The sequence below is a fragment of the Hemitrygon akajei genome, chromosome 12 (assembly GCF_048418815.1).
Source record: "Hemitrygon akajei chromosome 12, sHemAka1.3, whole genome shotgun sequence".
In the NCBI taxonomy this organism is placed as follows: Eukaryota; Metazoa; Chordata; class Chondrichthyes; order Myliobatiformes; family Dasyatidae; genus Hemitrygon; species Hemitrygon akajei.
The window spans coordinates 16,331,559-16,351,456 of record NC_133135.1 but is presented as its reverse complement, the minus strand read 5'-3'; the positions used below and the strand labels follow the sequence as shown (position 1 = coordinate 16,351,456).

General features: G+C 43.1%; 1 protein-coding gene across 4 annotated transcripts; it reads right to left on the bottom strand.

Annotated features, from left to right (window-relative positions):
• Window positions 1-234: 234 nt before the first annotated feature.
• Window positions 235-16,019, bottom strand: lmo4 (LIM domain only 4). Of its 4 annotated transcripts, none has more exons than XM_073062625.1 (5): window positions 15,426-16,019; window positions 14,207-14,487; window positions 9,285-9,381; window positions 8,658-8,813; window positions 235-1,048 (listed from the first exon to the last, which is right to left on the bottom strand). In XM_073062625.1, exons 2-5 carry the CDS (start codon window positions 14,443-14,445, stop codon window positions 1,040-1,042), a joined length of 501 nt encoding a protein of 166 aa, XP_072918726.1. In that variant the 5' UTR covers window positions 14,446-14,487; window positions 15,426-16,019; the 3' UTR covers window positions 235-1,039. The 4 variants fall into 4 exon arrangements, with proteins under 4 accessions (XP_072918726.1, XP_072918725.1, XP_072918728.1 ...); XM_073062624.1 differs by lacking the exon at window positions 15,426-16,019 and adding an exon at window positions 15,210-15,351; XM_073062627.1 differs by lacking the exon at window positions 15,426-16,019 and adding an exon at window positions 14,716-15,034.
• Between the last annotated feature and the right edge of the window lie 3,879 nt (window positions 16,020-19,898).

Below are 19,898 nucleotides of genomic sequence, written 5' to 3'. Positions count from 1 at the left end.
CAACCCTCGCCATCACCAGCAGATCAAAGGCATCTTTTTACTGTGCACATGTAGATTATCTGAACAGGAATGACATTTGTAATGTAATGGGCCTATAATCTAAAGTACATAAAGTGCATTTTATTTTGTTGCAACCCATAGTCAGGACACATTAAAACTTGGCTTTGAAACAAACTCATTTCTAATAAACAGTCTTACTTGGAGTTTATAGTACTTATCAAGAACACACAAAACTTATCTTCCACCATTTCAAGCTTTTTATTATTTAAATACACCATACTAGAGCAAATGTTTTTTTGTTTGAAAATATCACAAATAAAATTTCCATTCTTAAAGTCCTACATAAGAGACTGGAAAGCTGGGAATTCTTCTGCTGGGGGTGGGAAGGGGGTTAAGAGAGAAGCAACATTTGACAAATCACATACATGCATGCATACATGTCATTGTACAGAGAACCACTACAAGTGTTTATGATAGAGAACTACCACAAAGATCACTGGATTTTTCTTCTCCCATTGCTGCCTCTTTATTAATAATAGCAATAAACACATTGTCTTTACAACACTTAGAAATACAAAGAGCTGACACTTTTTTTTTGCCAAGGATGTTTTAAAGAAAAATAGAATACAAGGGGGAGGGGAGGAACCCAAGGCCAGTGCCCTGCTAAATATTAATGTAGGTACGTAGCACGTCGCAAAACCTCCAATAATGAATTTAATTTGTCATTATCCCAGATGTCCTTCAATGGCCATTTGATTTTTACCTTCACAACCCCCCCTCCCCACCCCCACACCCTCTGAACAGTTATTAGCCCCGGGTTCACAGAATCCTTAATCTGGTGTCCTCAAGTCACTTTGAATGCAGGAAGAGCTTGGTGAGAGCAAACTAGCGAGGGTATACAAGTGTGCAATGTCGTCGTGTACCTGGCATTGAAACCAGCCAAAAAACATGACTGTCTACTGGAACAAAGTGGGGTCCACTTGCGATGAGCCAGATTGAAAAGATGAAGGCACGCTTTTCTGCACTGCTCCAAGTCACCTCAGCAAACCTGGAAAGGAAAGAGAGCGGGGCGAGGGAGTCAAGCCATGTAGAGCCGCCGGTGCGAGTTACCCCACCTCCCCCCACCTCTGGCCACATGAACAGAAGAGAGCCAGCCACTCTGCCGCCCCCCCACCCATTTAATAAGATCATAGCTAATGTATAGAATAGTGTGGCATAGAAACTAGCCCTTCGGTCAACAACACTTCTGCTCAGCATGGTGCCAAATTAATTTAATCCCTTCTGCCCGCACATTTCAAAGAACATTTATTCTCAAAGAAAGCATCCATCACCCTGAGATTCAGTTCCTTGCGGGCATCCACAGAAGAACAAAGAAAAAGATTCTAAGCACATTTATTATCAAAGTATACGTGCAGTATACAACCCAGAGATTCATCTTCTCACAGATAGCCACAAAGCAAAGAAGCACGATAGAACCCGTTCAAAGAAAAAACATCAATCACCCACTGCACCAAAAAAGAGCAAATCACACAAACGGCAAAAAAGAATGAAAACCACAGAGTATAAACCATCAAACCACAAAGTCGCCGAAACAGTCTAGGTATGTTCGGTTTAGTTCAATGTGTCGTTCATTGAATTAATAAAAAATCTACACACAAAGACTAACAAACAAGCAATGTGCAAAAGAAGATAAGCTAGAGAAATAAAGATAAATTAATTAAAAACTAGGTAGATAGGTCGGTAGCTACAGTACTGTGCAAAAGTCTTAGGCACCCTAGATTTTTTACATGGTTTTGGCCTCCACAAGGCTGTCTGGGATTACCTGGAGAGACAGAAGCAAGTGAGACAGCCAAAGTCTGCAGGAGAACTGTGACAAGTTCTCCAAGATGCTTGGAACAACCACAGAACCATAGAACATTACAGAACAGAAACAGGCCTTTTGGCCCTTCTTGGCTGTGCCGAACCATTTTTCTGCCTAGTCCCACTGACCTGCACCTGGACCATATCCCTCCATACACCTCTCATCCATGTACCTGTCCAAGTTTTTCTTAATTGTTAAAAGTGAGCCTGCATTTACCACTTCATCTGGCAGCTCATTCCACACTCCCACCACTCTCTGTGTGAAGAAGCTCCCCTTAATTTTCCCTTTAAACTTTCCCCCCTTCACCCTTAACCCATGTCCTCTGGTTTTTTTTCTCCCCTAACATCAGTGGAAAAAGCCTGCTTGCATTCACTCTATCTATACCCATCATAATTTTATATACCGACCAGCCAATTTTCCTATAAAACTGCACAAAAGCGTACCTGAGAGAATTAATGCAGTTTTAAAAGCAAGGGGTGGTCACACCAAAATATTGATTTGATTTAGCTTTTTTACTGTTTACTGCTCTTTATAGTAATTTGTTTGATATTTCATTTCATTATTTTTGAAAGCATCTTCACTTTATAGCATTTTTTTTACATGTGCCTAAGACTTTTGCACAGTAGGCAGGTAAGCTGGTAGGTAGAAAGACAGGCAGATATAGATATTTAAGATATACAGTACTATGCAAAAATCTTAGGCACGTATACATATATACATTGCTCGGGTGTCTGAGACTTTTACACGGTACTGTATTTGTCAATGTGGAGCCGAGAATGAATTTGTAAATATGGTGGGAGCTAAGGATGTTGGGAATGGTGAGGGTGGAGCACCGCAGGAGTGGGGGTAGGACAGGTGGCAAAGAAGGAGTGCCAAGGTCAGGATGGCGCGGGTCCAGACACTGCCAGCCCTGAGACACCAGGCAAGATCATTTGATTCCAAACAATTGGCTTATTGATCATTATGGAACGTCCCTCTGGTGCTTCCCACTCTCCCCTCTCTCACTTCCTTTTTTGCAACCGCGATTCCTCCGCCCTGCCCCCTTCCCACTCTCAATCTACAATGGCAACCCATATCAGAATCAGGTTTATCATCACTCACATGTGTCATTAAATTTGGTCTTTTTAGCAGCAGTAGTACAGTGCAATTCATAAAATTACACTACTATGCAAAAGTCTTAGGCACAAAAGCTATATAAATCTGCCTGAGACTTTTGCACAGTACTCTAGTTAGGTAGGTTGGTAGACAGAGATAGATAGATAGATTAGATAATACTAGGAACACGAGTTGTAGAGCATGAACATGATTTATATTCCCCCATTCCCTGTATTTTCATGTTTCTGTCTAAAAGCTTCTTGAACTTTTATACAGCTTTTGCCTCCAAAAGTTGCAACAGAAATATGTGTTTCCCCTTTCTCTGTGCACCTGCAGCTGATGTGTGCTTCAAGCATTTTTCAGCTTGTGTTTGTTTTTCTTCTACTTTCATCAGAGCCCGTTTGTTTGAGCCAGGGGCAACCAAGATGACCGATTTCACTCAACCGAAAGTGCCACTACTGAGTGAGCTGCATATCGAAGTAAACACCTCCATTACCTTAATCCCAGCTTTCAAATAGACTTTAGGAGTTACAGCCAGAACACAACACTCAGGCTCCCGCAACGTTTATTCAGGGCAGCTTCTGACTAAATGGATTTAAATTCTGCATTACTTAAATCGTTCCATTTTGAAATCAGCTGATGTATGCCAAATAAAATGGAAAGCTTCCATCTACCCTCCCCGCTCGCCCCAATGTCAGATAAAGGTGCCGACCAAAGGATAACAGCAAAATGGAGACCTTGATTTGATTTCCCGAGTAAACAGAAGGGGCCGAGACAGACTAGATTTAAAACATTGCCCTATCAATGAATTCACAGACTGCAACCACTTACAATGGAAAGGAGATAAAAGGCACAAATATTGCAAGCATTCCGCGAGAGGTTTGCCTCCACAATACTGTAATGGTTAACCAAATACAGTACCATAAAGTATTCGAAAACAACACTGCCATAATCATTGGAAGGGTAATTGCTTTCCAGCAAATATCCAAAGGGTTAACTAAATACAAAATTAATTTAAAGAGAGACAAGTCCTGCCTTGAGTTCTCATGGGTTAAAAACTTTTAACAGTTTAGTGCATTTTTCTTTTTTACCCTTTCATCAAGCCACTAAAAGCCCGAGGTGCATTAGTAATTTGCAACCCCCCACTCGCAGGCTAATTAAACTAGCTGAGGCATTGAGCTTTAATTCCCCTGAGTTTGACCACAGTGTGAGAAAGGTAATTTGTCTGTCTTGAACAAAGAGATTAGGGAGCAGCCTAGCGCCTATTTAATAAATGAACATCAAATGTCGGCCACTATCGACAGAGACAACACCAATTATGCCATTTTAATGGAAATGTTTTGCATTTTTCTTTAAACATAAACTTGTCAGGCACATTTTCTGTCCTTGGCTATAGTTTGTCCATTTGAAAAAAAAACGGTGGCCTATCATTAACAAAAAAGTGCAGCTTGTGAGGACATCAAACTGTTTTAACATTAACAAGAGTATCTTTTCTTTAAAGTTAAACACTCCCATAGCATAAAAGGTTAAAATTGAGGGTAACACACACAAAATGCTGGAAGAACTCAGCAGGCCTGACAGCATCTATGGAGAGGAATAAACAGACAACGTTTGGAGCCGAAACCGTTCATCAGGAAAATTGAGGGTGTTAGGAAAACAAGTTCAACTACAGGCTGCATTTGCCACAGAGCTGTTGATGCTTTGCTACTTAAAGAAAAATCCCATCTGTTTAACACTTGTTAAAATTCCACTCAATTAACCTTCCCAGCACTGTGCTGAAATGTACTGACCACTTTCATTATGTATGCATGCTTCTACTGCCTGCATTGGATCATAGAAAACAGCAGGCCATTCTGCCCCTTGTGTCTGTTCTGGAATTCAATAAGGTCATAGTTGATCTGTTGCCTCAGCACCACTTTCTTGGACTAATTCCTCAATCACTCAATACCCAACGTCTCATCTGCTGCAGCAGATACTGGGAGATTTGAAGACAGAAAGCAGGAGCACAGAAAGATCCTAACACCTCAATCTTCACCAAGACCACATCTACCTTGAACCAGAATCCTCAATCAGGAACCAATTATGCACGTAGTCTCATTCTCCTTCCAATTGCCACACAGCACATACTTCTGTTGAGTGTATGGAGTGAAAAAACACTTTCCTGAGACTGAAATGTATAAACACCTCCAACTGAAGCTCATTAACAGAGAGAGCACATCACATGCTTTTAATTCTTTACCGAGCACAGAACAATATTAGAACCAAGCCACATGCCTCTTAGCAATATGAACGGGAACATCTGGGAAATTATAACGTAGGAGATTAAGTATACAGGGTTAAACCAATGGCTACCAAGTCATTGAAACTACAATGACAAAGGTTACATCCACTTTCTGTCAGCATTTAATTGGGTTCAACCTTCAAACTTGGCCCCCATTTGGAGGAAATTAGATTTGGGAGATGTACACACATCTGCCCTTGACATTTTGGTGAGGGTGAAATGAAACAGAAGGGGTATTTGTACTCATATCCTTAGCCTCTCATGCTTTGTTTAAAAAGAGGTTTGGAGGGGTCGGTGGAAGTCCATGAAGGAGTTTTATATCCCTGCTTCCCCATCTCACATATACTCCTGACCAAACTGTGTCCTTTACCTACCTGGAGCAATGGCTGGACCAAGATCATAGCTTAAGATTGCACTACAGGCTGTGGATGTCATAGTGATTAGGCCAGCATAATCTTATCAGACAAGAGGAAACTTTTACCGAAAATGTGGCACCCGAACCAGTGTGTGAAAAGAATACTAAGGTCTTGAATTATTGCAGTGTATAGAATTATTCAATACCAATACAGATTGAATTGAGAATCAGGCCATAACAAAGGCTAGGTCATGGGGTGCTAATTTGTTATTGATCAGTAAGGGTGTCAAAAATTATGAGGAGGAGGCAGGACAATGGGGTTGAGAAGGTTAATAAATTCAGAGATGATAGAATGGTGGAGCAGACTTGATGGGCTGAATGGCCTAATTCTGCTCCTTGTCTTATGGTTATAACCTTACACTTTACTATCTACTAGCACCACACTTTCTCTCTATGACACTTTATTCTGCATTGTTATTTTTTTACCTTGCATTACCTCCACACACTGTTGTATTCAATTAATCTGCATGAATGGTATACAAGTCAAGTTTTTCATTGTACTGTGATTACAAGTAACAATAATAAACAAATTTACCTATTTACCTATGTATTAGTACTAGGTCTAATGCCCTTCCCTTGGACAACATCGGTGGCATGGAGAGGGGAGACTTGCAGCTTGGGCAACTGCCAGTCTTCCATTAAAAAAAACCTTGCCCAGGCTTGCGCCCTGGAAACTTTCCAAAGCGCAAATCCATGGTCTATCGAGACTAACGGAGGCCTACAGTACTAGGTTCACTGGGTGTAGGAACTGTATGACAAACTGATACGAAAGGGCGATAACGACGACAAGGCAGGGCATGAAACAAAGAAATAATTGTGATACTCTGGTATGTAAAGCAGCATTAATGGTGCATAATGACTATTAATCCCGTGTAAAGGAAGTTCCCTTCCTTTAATCAAAGACAGACAATGTGCAACAAATGAAAATTTTGCAATAGTTCATGAGGAATAATGGTTCCTCATGAATCTGAGAAGATATTCAGATCACAAAAGAATGTAAGATCAATAAAAGGCAAGATAACACAGCACTTTATGTTACACTGGGTCTGTAATGTGCTCTTCTAGCTGTGTAAACTTATGCTGGAGTCAACACAAGAAACTTGAAGAGAGGTAGGAACCATTAGCTAACTATCTCCTTGCCTTGCTGCAAGATCAGATAAAGCTGGAGAAAGTTGCAAACTGAGCAAGCTCTGTCATGGGCACTAGCCTCCTCACCATTGAGGACATCTTTAAAAGGCAATGCCCCAAAAGGTCTTTATTCTTTTGAGCGTAGAAGGTTAAGGGGGGACTTGATAGAGGTATTTAAAATACCTTGATAGAGGGGGATAGATAGAGTTGACGTGGATAGGCTTTTTCCATTGACAGTAGGGGAGATTCAAACAAGAGGACATGAGTTGAGAGTTAAGGGGCAAAAGTTTAGGGGTAACACGAGGGGGAACTTCTTTATAAACTCAGTTTATACCAGAGAGTAGAACTGGTAGAGGAAGGTTCGACTTTGTCATTTAAAGAAAAAATTGGATAGGTATATGGACAGGAAAGGAATGGAGGGTTATGGGCTGAGTTCAGGTAGGTGGGACTAGGTGAGAGTAAGCATTCAGCACAGACTAGAAGGGCCAAGATGGCCTGTTTCCATGTTGTAATTGTTATATGGTTATAAAAAGGTGGCATCCATCATTAAGGACCCCGCCACCCAGGACATGCCCTCATCTCATTGCTACTATCAAGGAGAAGGTACAGGAGTCCAAAGACACGCTCTCAATGTTTTAGGAACAGATCCTTCCCCTCTGCCATCAAATTTCTGAACGGACAATGAACCAATCCATTAACACTACCTCACTATTTTTAGCTCTTTTTTTCACTTCTTACCTAATTTAATTATATGTAAATTATAGTTTTATGTATTGCATTGTACTGCTGCCACAAAACAAACCAATTAACATTTGCCAATGATACTAAACCATTCGACCGCCAACTCCTCTGCTTGCTCAGCTGAAAAATTCTTCAGCACATTATACTTCCAATTAGACTGTTGAAGCATTGAGTGTGTGTCTTCAGGCTGCTGTACCTCCCTGATAGTAGCAATGAGATGAGGGCATGTCTTCCTACCTAAGATCAGTGGACATCTATTTATGGTATCTCTGTACTGCTTTGAAAGCACATTGGAACACTAGGTAAACTGGGATATTTGGCGATAGAGCATGCATGGACCAAATGTGTTGAATGTTTAAAAGCACGTACACCAAACTATATCAGGTTCAAACACATTCAACCCACTAGCAAGTGGTGGCTAAAAGTGATGCAGGTTTGATTGGGAAAGCCAAGATAAACATTTATGTATTACTTTTAAAGAAAATAAAATGTTCAGAAACACTAATAACCTAGGACAAATTGTTTCACCAAAATCCTGAAGACACACACTTAAGGTTTCAAGAATAACTTCTTCCCTTCCATCACCAGATTTATAAATAGACAATGAACCCAAGTACACTACTCACTATCTTTTTCTTTTCTTTGATTACTATTTAAACCACTTATTTGATTTAATTATATATATATATCTTACTGTAATTGCTAGTTTCTTTATTATTATGTATTGCAATTTTTCGCCGTCACAATACAACAAATTTCATGACAAATGCCAGTGATATTAAACCTGATTCTGATTGTAATAGAGCAAGAAAAAAGGAATAAAATAGATGCACAGTGCTGTTACTGTATCCTAGAGAACTATGCCAATGTTACTGAAAAGGCGGATCACACATCAAAACATGGATATCACTATTGTCTATTCAACAGCCTCAGTGTACAACCAAAACGGCAATCTGAATTCTATTCAGCACCCGGTTTGTTTCTGTGATTTGCCATCACCATAGTGCTCATTTCAATATATTTCATGTTATGCCCAAGTTGCACTCACAATAAATGCAAATGGAATCCAAAGCGGTGTAACAAAAGAGTACAGAATCAAAAGATGGGCCAGAAGCTGAAAAGAACCCCTTGCTTACCTTCTGGTCAGATAGTAGAGGATTGCTCTGAAGTGGATTCAAGTGTCCATTGATAAGGGACGTGGGTCTGTCATGTTCACAGAATAAACTGCCGTTGATATAATGAAACCTGTCTCCGGGGACAAGACGATTTCGGCAGGTGGCACAGGTAAAGCACTGGAGACAGAGGAAAATGACACCATTTTTAATGTCATTAGAGAGTCCAGAACCAGAGGTCATAAATATCAGTGACATGACTCACAAATTCAGGAGAACACTCTTTAGCCAATGAAGAGCTGGAATCTGAATCTTGTCAAGTAAAATAACAAAGGTAATATAAATGAAATTAAATAAAACTAACATTTAAAGAACGTAATGCTGATTATTCTGGTAAAGTGACATGGGATAGCATGAGGGTGAACTTATAGAAAATGGACATTCAAATAAATCAGCTTAGTCAAATTGTGTCTTCCGAGCAGTAATTAGAGCATTGCTGAATTCAATCTTAGCTACTCCTACAGACATACCGTAGAACTGTTCAAAGCTCACCAAGGAAGCAAAGATTACAACAGCAGCGCTGTGCACTGACAGGGAGATTCGCCTTGCTAATTAGCCTCGAAATGCCTTAACACCAACGGATACTATTACCTTGAGATGATAGACGTTGCCTTGTGCCCTCATGACCAGCTCACTGGCTGGGATCGATTGTCCGCACGCACTGCACGCTCCACTATTCCCGAACAATCTAAGAAAGGCAGAGGAGTTGCAGGAGTTACACTTTATACTTGGACTGATGGGAAAAATGTAACAATCAAAAGAAAAGGGTTCACTGAGAAAAGGAAAGAAATACTCCCACAGCTGCTCATATTTTGCATAAATTATTTGAAAGAATGGTACGTTTTACAAAAAAAGCTTTATTACTCTTACCCAGCTCTCACCCCCCCACCCTCCAAGTTCAGCTTCAAACATCTAGAACTCTTGCAATCAAGATAACTCAGTAACAACGCTTGAGCCAATTTAATGAGAACATGATCATAAGGGAGAGGGCTTCTACACACCAAGTTCAAAGTGCCCAAAATTGATAGGGTGCTGGTTTAGAGAAGGTGATGAAGTCACCGCCGAAAACTACTGGGGGAGGAAGAACCTGTTTCAGAAGGATGTCTGCAGAAACCATTCCAGTTTTAAAGTAACCATCTATCTGGGAGAACATACAGGAAGATAATCATAGACACAAGGGGCACTACGGATGCTGGAAATCTACAGCAAAACGCACCAAGTGCTGGAGGAGCTCAGCAGGTCAGGCAGTTCTATGGACAGGAATAAATTGTCAACCTTTCGCCATCAGGGCCCTTTGGTGAAAGGTAGGCTGTTTATTCCCATCCATTGACCGATCTGCTGAGCTCCCCCAGCACATAGTGTGTAATAAAAATTATTTTTGACTCCGACTACAGTCTTGGCCACTCTAAAAACAAAGGTTTGGATAAGAACAGACTGGCCTGAATTAGTTTCTATTGGTTATCATGCTAGACGGGACCAGGAGATTGTGCTCTGATAGAGCAACTTCCCAAATTACAGCGGGTGCAATCACTATTTACCCCACCCCACACCCCCGCTTTGTGAGAGGTGTGCTCACTATCAATTGGCCGAGACTTCATACCAACAGTGTCTCTTCCGCCTCACTATAAAAAAAATTTGTTCATCTGATCCCGTCCCCAATGCGGATGACTTCCCCGCCAGCTGCCCACACCGGAATTTGGCCGGCAGGGTAGAGAACGCGCCCGCCTTTCGTCGCCACCGTCCACACCCCCTCCTCCCCGCGCGATACTTCGGAGCGGTGAACTGCAGGGGAAGCATCGGGGAGGGGAGTCGGGCGGGGAACGGAGAGGCCCAAGCATGAAAATATTTCTCCAGTTACCACCACCACTTCCCCGACTTCGCGCCAGATGTATGCCTGTGAATGCGCCATTCATAGCTGTCAGGAACCGAGCGTGCAGGAGACGCCTCGTCATGTCCAACGTATTACTTCGCTGTCGCCACGTTATTGAAAATAGCCTCTTAAGTTGTTATTAAAAGTATCGACGGGTGACACACTGCAGTAAAGCTGCCCGCTTAAGATAGCTTTTAATAAGGAGACCGAGAAACAAATTTTACACCGGCATCGATTGCCAGAGTTCAATCAAAACTCCATCTCAAAACTAATTAGTTTAGATACACGACATATCGACACGTTTGCTGCTGAATTATAATGGCTTCTGCGCGAAGGAAGCCTAGGCGCCACGCACTAACTCCTTGGGAGTATGCGGCTCTGGGCAGTCTAAAAGGGGTTTTCGGCACGGCGGGGGTAATAAATCACAATCAGAGGGTACAGTTTGCGAACGTGACCTCCGCCCACTCACTAGCATCGACCCGTGTGAATGTTGTACAGCAGCGCTACTAGACGTTGCAAAGTCTGCTAGTTTTTTGCTGTTCTCTAACCGAAGATTCTAAGAGGCACATTGTCACCGCGGTTAACATAAAACACACTTAATCTTTTCTTTTAACCTTCTTAATGATCGTTGCAATACCTCTCCACATTCCAACGAGAGAAACTGAAAATGAGTGTCACAAGCCAGAGTACACTGGGAACATACTGCGGGATAAGCTGTTCAGAATCAGGGCTATTTTGTTTCACGTGTAATATCTAGATATAATCGTAAATATCAAGTATCTGGTCCAAACTTCCTCCCTTGTTTTGAGGTATTAGGAAGTAACGGTGCGCACGCTGACAGATGGGAAGCGGGTTCGCGCTGAAGACAATTCAGGGTCAAATGTGTAACATTATACGAAAACTTTACACTCCGGGCGCTGCGTGACTCGAATGTAAATAGACAGAAAGAGGAGATTCCTCAAGTTCATTTGGCGCTCTTTGATGGAACTTCAAGGACCTGCGGTGCTCAATTAAGTGTCTATCTGTCCGACCTGGGAGCTGGTGAAACGGCTTCTACTTACATCTGGTAGGAAGGGGAAACACTACCCCCAGCGCCGACTAATTAATACAGGGGGGAGTTTAATCTTCCCTTCAGACTGTGACGACAGAAAATTGGTTTCAATTTTCTTCTGGGGCTCCGAGTCGAAGAGGTCGTTAATATTTCAACAATCCAGCAAGCCGATCAATCACAGTATCAAACCGGAGCCCCAAATGAGATGGAACTCTTCAAGCGTTTTAATAGAGGCGGAATATATTGATACATAAAATGGTGCTTTTGCATAATTGCGAAAAAATAGCGCAATGGAGGAAAGGCTGGGGGCGGAAAGGACGAGAAGACAGCTGGAAGGAAAATACAGGTAATGCAAATATAGGCGCAGGAGAGGGAGACAGAAAATGGTAAAATACATATCAAGCAGAGTAGATGATCTTTTCCCAAGCGAATTGGGGACTTTGAATTAATTGTGATGACAAATCAAGATAAACGTCCCCCTAAATTACATGCGATGCGATTTAATTAATTTGAAATACTGGGGGCTTTTCCAACATCTCCCCCCCCCCCCCCCCCAACATCCGCAATCAGGTTTATGGAGTGGACAGACTTCAGAAGTGTTAAGTAACCAAATCTTACAATTACCTTGCAGTGTAGAATGGGAAGGGACGGAGAGGAGAGAGAGAAATACCATCTATTGAATTTTAGTGTCTAGGATTTACAGCAGAGAGGACGGGCGACAGGCGAGCTGGTAATAGTCTTACTTTCAAAAGCTGATTTTCTTAATTAAATATTTTTGTTTGTTGACTCTTACATGGTGGCTGTCTTCGTATTGGACACGCCAAGTCTCCTTCCGCTGCCCACCTTGCAAACCGAGTCCCTTCACGCGTCCTTAGGTATTTAAGACTGATAACCGAAGTTGCTTTTGTATGTACAGGGGGTGGGGAGCTGGCACTGTTTAACCGTTTTACAAATCATGCATATTTACAGGAATTTGGTTTATCTCGGGATATCTAAAGCCTGAGGGGCCGAGCGGGCTTCTCCTCTCGCACGAAGGCGCTGCTTTTTTTTAAAATAATGTACCTCAAACCCCCTTTTCCTCCCAGGCAACACCCATCAAGAAGTACTGAATTATCCGAAGCGCCGCCGATGAGCCGGTATTTGAGCCACCGGGGAAACAAGCATATAATGGAACTTTAAACGGTTACCTATCATGGAACTGCTGCCCCCCCCCACACACACCGGCGTTCTGGGCCTCTTGATGAGGTGTCTGACAAGCTTGCTGCTACTAAATTTCACAGCGGCAAAGTTTAATGCAAACTCCCCTGGGTTTTCGCACGTCTTTAATTCAGGTCACTGAAACTAAACTTGTCCACTTAAATCCTAAACCACACAATCTTCCTAACCCCGCCATCAAATCACGACACCTTCAGGGATTAAGCGTTTAATTTCTGAAAGTTTTGGCATGTGACCTGTCCTCTTCCATTTAGGTGATTGGAAGGAGTATCACGTGGTAAGAAAGGTTTCCGAATTCAAACCCAAACTCTCTCATCGCGTCCTTTTTGCCTTTTAATAAGACTCTTTCCCCCCCCCCCCCCATGGCCCCCGGCGAAGATTCCGTGAAAGCCAATGTTGTCTAGAATTTTCCCCTTTATAAACGGATGCACGGGAGTTTTTAAAAAGCATTATGAAATTCTTAATCTCCTTTAAATTTACCTTCCAGAACCCCAGAAATAAATTTTTATAAAAAGACTTTATGATACTGCGAATATCAGGCACTCAAGTACGTGACAATAAACGTCAGTTTTTTAAAACTCCGCTCCTAAAATTGTTTAATTCCTTAGAACTATTAAGGGATGCGGACTCAGCTGACAATTTTAAACGCCAACTATTTACTTAACCTTGCTTCTAACATCATTCTGTCTTTTATTATGTTTGCATTTTATCCCACTGTAGAGCACTTTGAACTGCATCATTTGTATGAAAAGTGCTCTATAAATAAGTTATTATTAAACAGAAGCCGAATTGGGCATAGAGCTTACAGTTCGGTTCTCAATACCACAACCCTCTAAAAAAAAGAATCCTACTCTATTGTAAAGATAACAAGCAGAATTCAATAATTTTTAAGATCGAAAGCAACAGCAGAATTCAAGTGAGACATTTTAGGCCCCGGCAGCGCTACTGTTTACCTTTCTGAATCAATTACTATTCCAGCAATTGGAGGGTGGAGAGCATGAAAGATTGATTGACCTATTTTTAATAAGATTCCACTTAATCAGATGGAATGATTTCTACACTGCTACCCTCCTTTAGCGGTAGCTAGGAATCCGAAAAGCAGACGCTCCTCAGAAAATCCCCCACCAATCTCCCGTTCCGGCGTTTAAAAGGGGAGAGTCTTTCAAACACAGCTGAGAGTTGACTTGTTAGATAAGGAAGCGGGGAAAGGTGGGAGCTTGAAGTAAGGAGAGGGGGTTGTAGTACGTGGGAGGCCTGGATCTGAAAATCAACAGTAACCAAGTATAAGGCTGTAATTGCTCCACCATCCCCTTACAAAACAAGCCCGGCCCCGTGGAGTGTAAAGTTGGAGGAACCGGGGGAACAGAGAGTGTTTACCTGATGTAGTCGTTCCTACACAGTATCATTCCACTCTTCGTATAGCAAGAAGTGCCGATCTCTCCGAGCTGAGCGTGGCAGCAGGAACACTTGAGACAGCGGCTGTGCCAGTAACTATCCATTGTGTACAGGAGGAACCGGTCGGCGATTTTGCCCCCGCAGCCGGCGCACGTTTTCCATGCGAGGCCCGCGCGGTTCACGCCGGCTGTGGGCGTCTGTGAGTTCCCGTTGTTCACCATTATATGCTTATGTTTTTTTTTCAATTGCAAATCCGATCGAATCTACATTCAGGAGAGGAAGAAAGAGAGAGAAAGAAAAAAGACGAAAATAAAAATATTTCATTTAAGGTCGGTGTATTTTTCTGCCGACGGTCGGTTGAAGATAGGAATGAAATCTCAGATCAGGCCCAAGCCGGCAGTGGCGTTACAGGCACCCCCCCCCCCCCCCCCACACACACACACACATACACACACGTACACACACACACCTCAATTAAGTGGCTTGTTAACCTGTTACCCAAAGACTGTGTTTATGCTGGTCTAATCTGTCCTTGATCAGTAATCTCAATACTGCTGTGGCTTCCTTCGTGTCATTTCAAGATGAATGCGGCTCTCCATGAAGGCAAGGGGGGAGGAGAGAGGGGGAGCTGTTAGCTGCCCTGCACATGTGCCTGATGTGCGATCGTTTCAGGCTTCCCTTGTTATTTTTTTCTCCCTTAAATAAAACACGCCAGTCTCAATGCGGGGCTGCGGCGACCGCAAGAGAGGAAATTGAGAAAGTCGAAAACAATCCGGCGGCAAAATATCTCGGGGAACCCCGTCGCCAACCCCAACATCGAGCTGATTAAATCTTCAAAACAAACCGAATCGCAAAGAAACCGGCAGCCCCTCTAGAAAATAAACCGCTATACGTAGGATCTAGGGCCTCGACAAGTTTCCCTCCTAAGTGGGGGGGGGGGGGACGACTGTGTTTTAATTTTTTTAAGAAAAGCTTTTAACTTAACTGCATTCGGGCGAATGCTTGATTCGGCCGGGGCTCCGAGAGACGGAGAGCTGCAGCCAACTAAACCAGTCATACAAAGTAGGCTGGAAAACGGCAGTTAGAAACGAGCCGCCGGGGACAAGGCACCGTGCGTGCGCTACCCGCCGCAGCCAAACCAAATCCGAACGCCTCCCTTTCTATCCCCAGATTAATCGCTTCCACGCGACCACAGTCTTACCTGCTCTCCGCTTGGTCGGTAGTGTGTGTGTATGTGCGTGCGGATATGTGGAGAGCTTTTTTAAAAAAACGATTTGCGACGATCTTGAAAGACACGTCTAGAATTCAGTTGCAAATGAAGGAATCCAATCGCCAGTCTTGCACAGCGCAGTCCCACAACAGATCGGCCTTATGATATTTTAATCGCTCGCTGTCTGGAAATATCATGAAAGCTCTTTATGTGCGCTTTCTGTCTCGTGTCCGCTGCCGACGGCACAAGGTAAACCGAAGTTCTCGCTTTGAGATGTCCGGCTGCTAACTTCTGTGTGCATGCAGGGCGGCGGGTTACTCCAGGAGCCTCTCCTTTCGGGTAGATCGGTGGGAGAAGGGTTGTTGCAACAACGACGGCCAAGTGGAGGCTGGTGGAGGACAGGGCTTCGTCCTTCTGGCGAGGGAGCGAGGGGAGTTTACGCTCTCTCTCGCACGCACACACGGCGCGGCCGATCCGCTCTGCCGCTGCAGCTACCTACATGTGTTAGTGACAGCGGCGGATCCAGCTACACACATACACATACACACACACACACACACACACACACACACACACACCCGGAGCAGCACGTCAGTCTGGGCCGCCCAACCAACACCGCACGATTCAGGCGGAATAACAGAATCAACCAATCAGCAGCACCAAAGAAAAGCAGGGCAAGATCACACAGTCCTGTGTGACTGACTGTAAACCGCAATCTCCCCAAACGCAAAAAAAAAGCGTGAACGCACGCACATAACACGTATGTGTTCTGTCTGTGCACTGCATAGAGGTATAACATCGGGTTATTTACTTAGTAATTTATTCAATACTTGTTTTTCTCTGCTGGTCGTGCGGCTTAATTAAATTCTTGATTTGATGATTGTTTTAGATAGTTTTATTTTAGAGAGAAAGTAAACATGCAGTCCAAATTGCGTTATGTGAATGTATTCTGCGAACGGACCGAAACATCTGTTTTGAACCTGTACCTCACAGGTCTCAAGCTTCTAGATCGGTATTGAAAGTGCAGTGACGAGTCAGGAGTTTCGGGGTTAACAAGGGACATAAGCAGCCTAAAAAGAAAGAAAAGGAGTAAACCCAGCTGCGCATGAAAGCGAAATATGGTTTTTTTAAAAGTGGACATCATTATCCAATTGGTGAATCATTTACACATGAGTAATTGATCGTCGGAATAGTTTCGTAATCCAGAAGTTCTTAATAAAATAGAGCAATAAGTCAAATGGCTTTTTTTTTTAAAAAGGGTTTGGTTTTCTTTTTGGAACCTCTGACTTTTTTTTAGAACAGTCATACTCCGCTCTCGCAGCAGATTTATTTTCCCGAGTCAGACGATTTTTGGCTCTGGTCCCACTCGCAGAGTTTTGAGGGCATAATCCTGGCCTCTTCCAGTGCAGTGCCGACGGAATGCTGCACTGTTGACGAGCGAAAACTTAAATGATCTCAGTTTGCCTTCCCGTTGGGAAAATACCAATGACACAGTCTGTTCGCTCTGGTGTTTTGGTCAGTATTTAATCAGCGATCAATGAGGTGCAAACAGATCACCTAGTCACAAAAAACAGGAGATTCTGCAGATGTTGGAAATCCAGAATCTCTCTCACACACACACACACACACACACACACACACACACACACACACACACACACACACACACACACACACACACACACACACACACACACACACACACACACACACACACACACACACACACACACACACACACACCAGGTCAGGCAGCATCTGTGAAGAGCAATAAACGTCTCGGGCCGAGACCCTTCAATCTGGTCTTTGTTTCATTGCGGGTTGTGGGAGCTTCTTGTGTGCGGATTGTCGCCACGCTCCTTCGCGTTGACAATGTTCGTCAAAAGTGCTCCGTTTTTTTTTCGCGACTGCAACATGGTTCGTCGCAGAAGCTGAGATCGGCAGGTGCACGGGTGCACCACCGCCCGCAGGTTGCGCTCCAAGTCAACACGCCATCGGACGTGGAATTATTGTGTATCTCCGCTTCTTCGTTGAGGCCGTGTCTAAAACGTACGGCCTCCTTCTGCACTTGGAATGCAGCGGTTCAAGAAGACACTTTTCAAATTATGAATGTTATATTTTTATTATATTTAGAGATTCAGCACGGTAAAAGATCCTTCCGGCCCTACGAACTTCTGCAATCCAATTACACCCATGAGACTAATTAACCTACTAACTCGTAGGGCTTTAGAATGTGGGAGTAAACCGGAACACTCCGAGGAAATACGTATGGTCACAGGGAGAACATGCAAACTCCTTACAGACAACTGCGGGAATTGACCCAGAATCGCTGTCATTGTAATAGCGTTAAGCTACCGTGCTGACCCAACACTGACGATATACTGTTTTGTTTTAAGTTACACGTTTACTCACCTGCTCATTATTTGGACTGTCTTCAGCTTCTGACTGTTACTTGGTTAATATTTGAAACCGTGTGGGATTTCCAGGCTGCTCAACCGGTAAAGGGTTTGGAGATTCTATTATCAGCCGGGCCAGCTGCCATCTTGAATCTATGCTGAATTATCACTGTAAAAGCGATAGTGCAACTCTGTTGTGCTGTGAAATCAGCCAGGATTTCCTCTCCTGCTCACCTGGTGCGGGTGGATGTTGGGGAAAAAGTTAAGTGAATACAACTGTAGAAATTTCAGCCTAGTATGAACACCTGAATGACTACAATGTACACAAATCAAATCCCACTTTCCAGCACTCAGCCTGAGGCCCAGAAATCTGGTTCCGCGCCCTGTGTTCAGATGGCAAGCAGCAAGATGAGGTAAAACTTTAGACAAAGTATGGAATGACATCCCAGTTCAGTGTCACTGTCCTGATAAAGAGTCCTGACCTGAAACATCAACTGGTTATTCCCCTCCATTGATGCTTCCCGACCTGCTGAGTTCCTCCAGCATTTCCTATGTGCTGCTCTGTGTTACACCATACAACATTTTAAAAGGGGAAGACAGGGAAACCTGCTGCCAATCTCTGTGTTTCGCTTTGCTTTAACTTGCAGATTGTGTTGATTTTGCTTCACTGCCATGTTATTGCTGAGAGTTACGGCCAGGATCGGTTATTGGTGGGGGGTGGGGGGGGGGGGGGTGATCAAAATCATGACTGCAAACTAGTTACCGTACAGCAGAAAGGGGACAACACATTAGAAACAAATCACTGTCACAACCTCTGCACTTTGCCAGTCTGCATGGGCACTGTCCGTTATGATACTAACAGTATCATATGATATGTAATACTAAAACATGTGTGTAAATGCATATGGCAAGTAAAGTTCATCATTGATCCTTGAGATCGATTAAAGAGCAGAGTTAAATCTAGAAGAAAAAGTAAGCCCCACACCAAAGATCAAAGTAAATTTATTATCGAAATATATGCCACCTTGAAGGTACCCACAGGAAAATAATAGAATCCATGAAAAACCACAAACAAACACCGATAAGCATCCAATGTGCAAAAGAGGACACATTATGCAAATAATAAAACAGTAAACACATAATTCTGAGAACATGGACTGCAGAGTCCCTGAAAGTGAGTCCACAGACTGTACCAGTATATCTGATTTAGTGTTGCCGGCGTGATTCTCCTCTCTGCCTGCAGAACACTTTCAATATCCCTTTCCCAGTGGCTTGCTGGTTAAAAGCACCACCTGGTGGAAGACCAAGCAATGTAGATCAATTGCTTCATTGTTTGTCCTTCCCATGCTTACATTCCCACCTGCATCGTGAATATTGGGCCAGTGCGTACTGAGTTTTCACGCCAACAGAAGGTGTGCCTGTTTGTTGTACAAATGGGTGGCAAGGGCAGCCTAGGAACTCTAAGGTGAGATGCAGTTGTGGTGCAGGCTGCAAATTCTTTGACATAGTTGCACATCATGAGTACTGAAGCCATTCACTCAGAACTGGGCTATTGATATTCAAACCTCAGTGGAAACTTTTAATAAATCTTTTCCGTCGTGTGAAAGCAGCATTCGTCATCGAGGACCTCCACCATCCAGACCATGCTCCCTTCTCACTACTACCATTGGGATGGAGGTCTCACACCACCACGTTCATGAACAGTTATTACACTACAACCATCAGGCTCCTGAACCAGTGTGGATAACTTCACTCAATCTCAACTCTGTACTGGTTCCACAATATACAGACTCACTTTCAAGGACTATACAAATCATGTTCTCAGTAATATTTTTAAATTTGTCTTCTTCTACACGTTGGTTGTCAATCTTCATTATGTATAGTTCTTCATAAATTCTATCTTTTTTTTAACTTTCCTCTAAATGCCTGCAAGGAAATGAATCTCAAGTTAGTATATGGTGATACATATGTACTCTGATAAAAAATTTACTTTGACTTTGAATTCCAGGTTGCCTGGCTTAGCTATGGGTGCAAGTGTAGGCATCAGAGTTAGTCTGGGTGAAGGAAG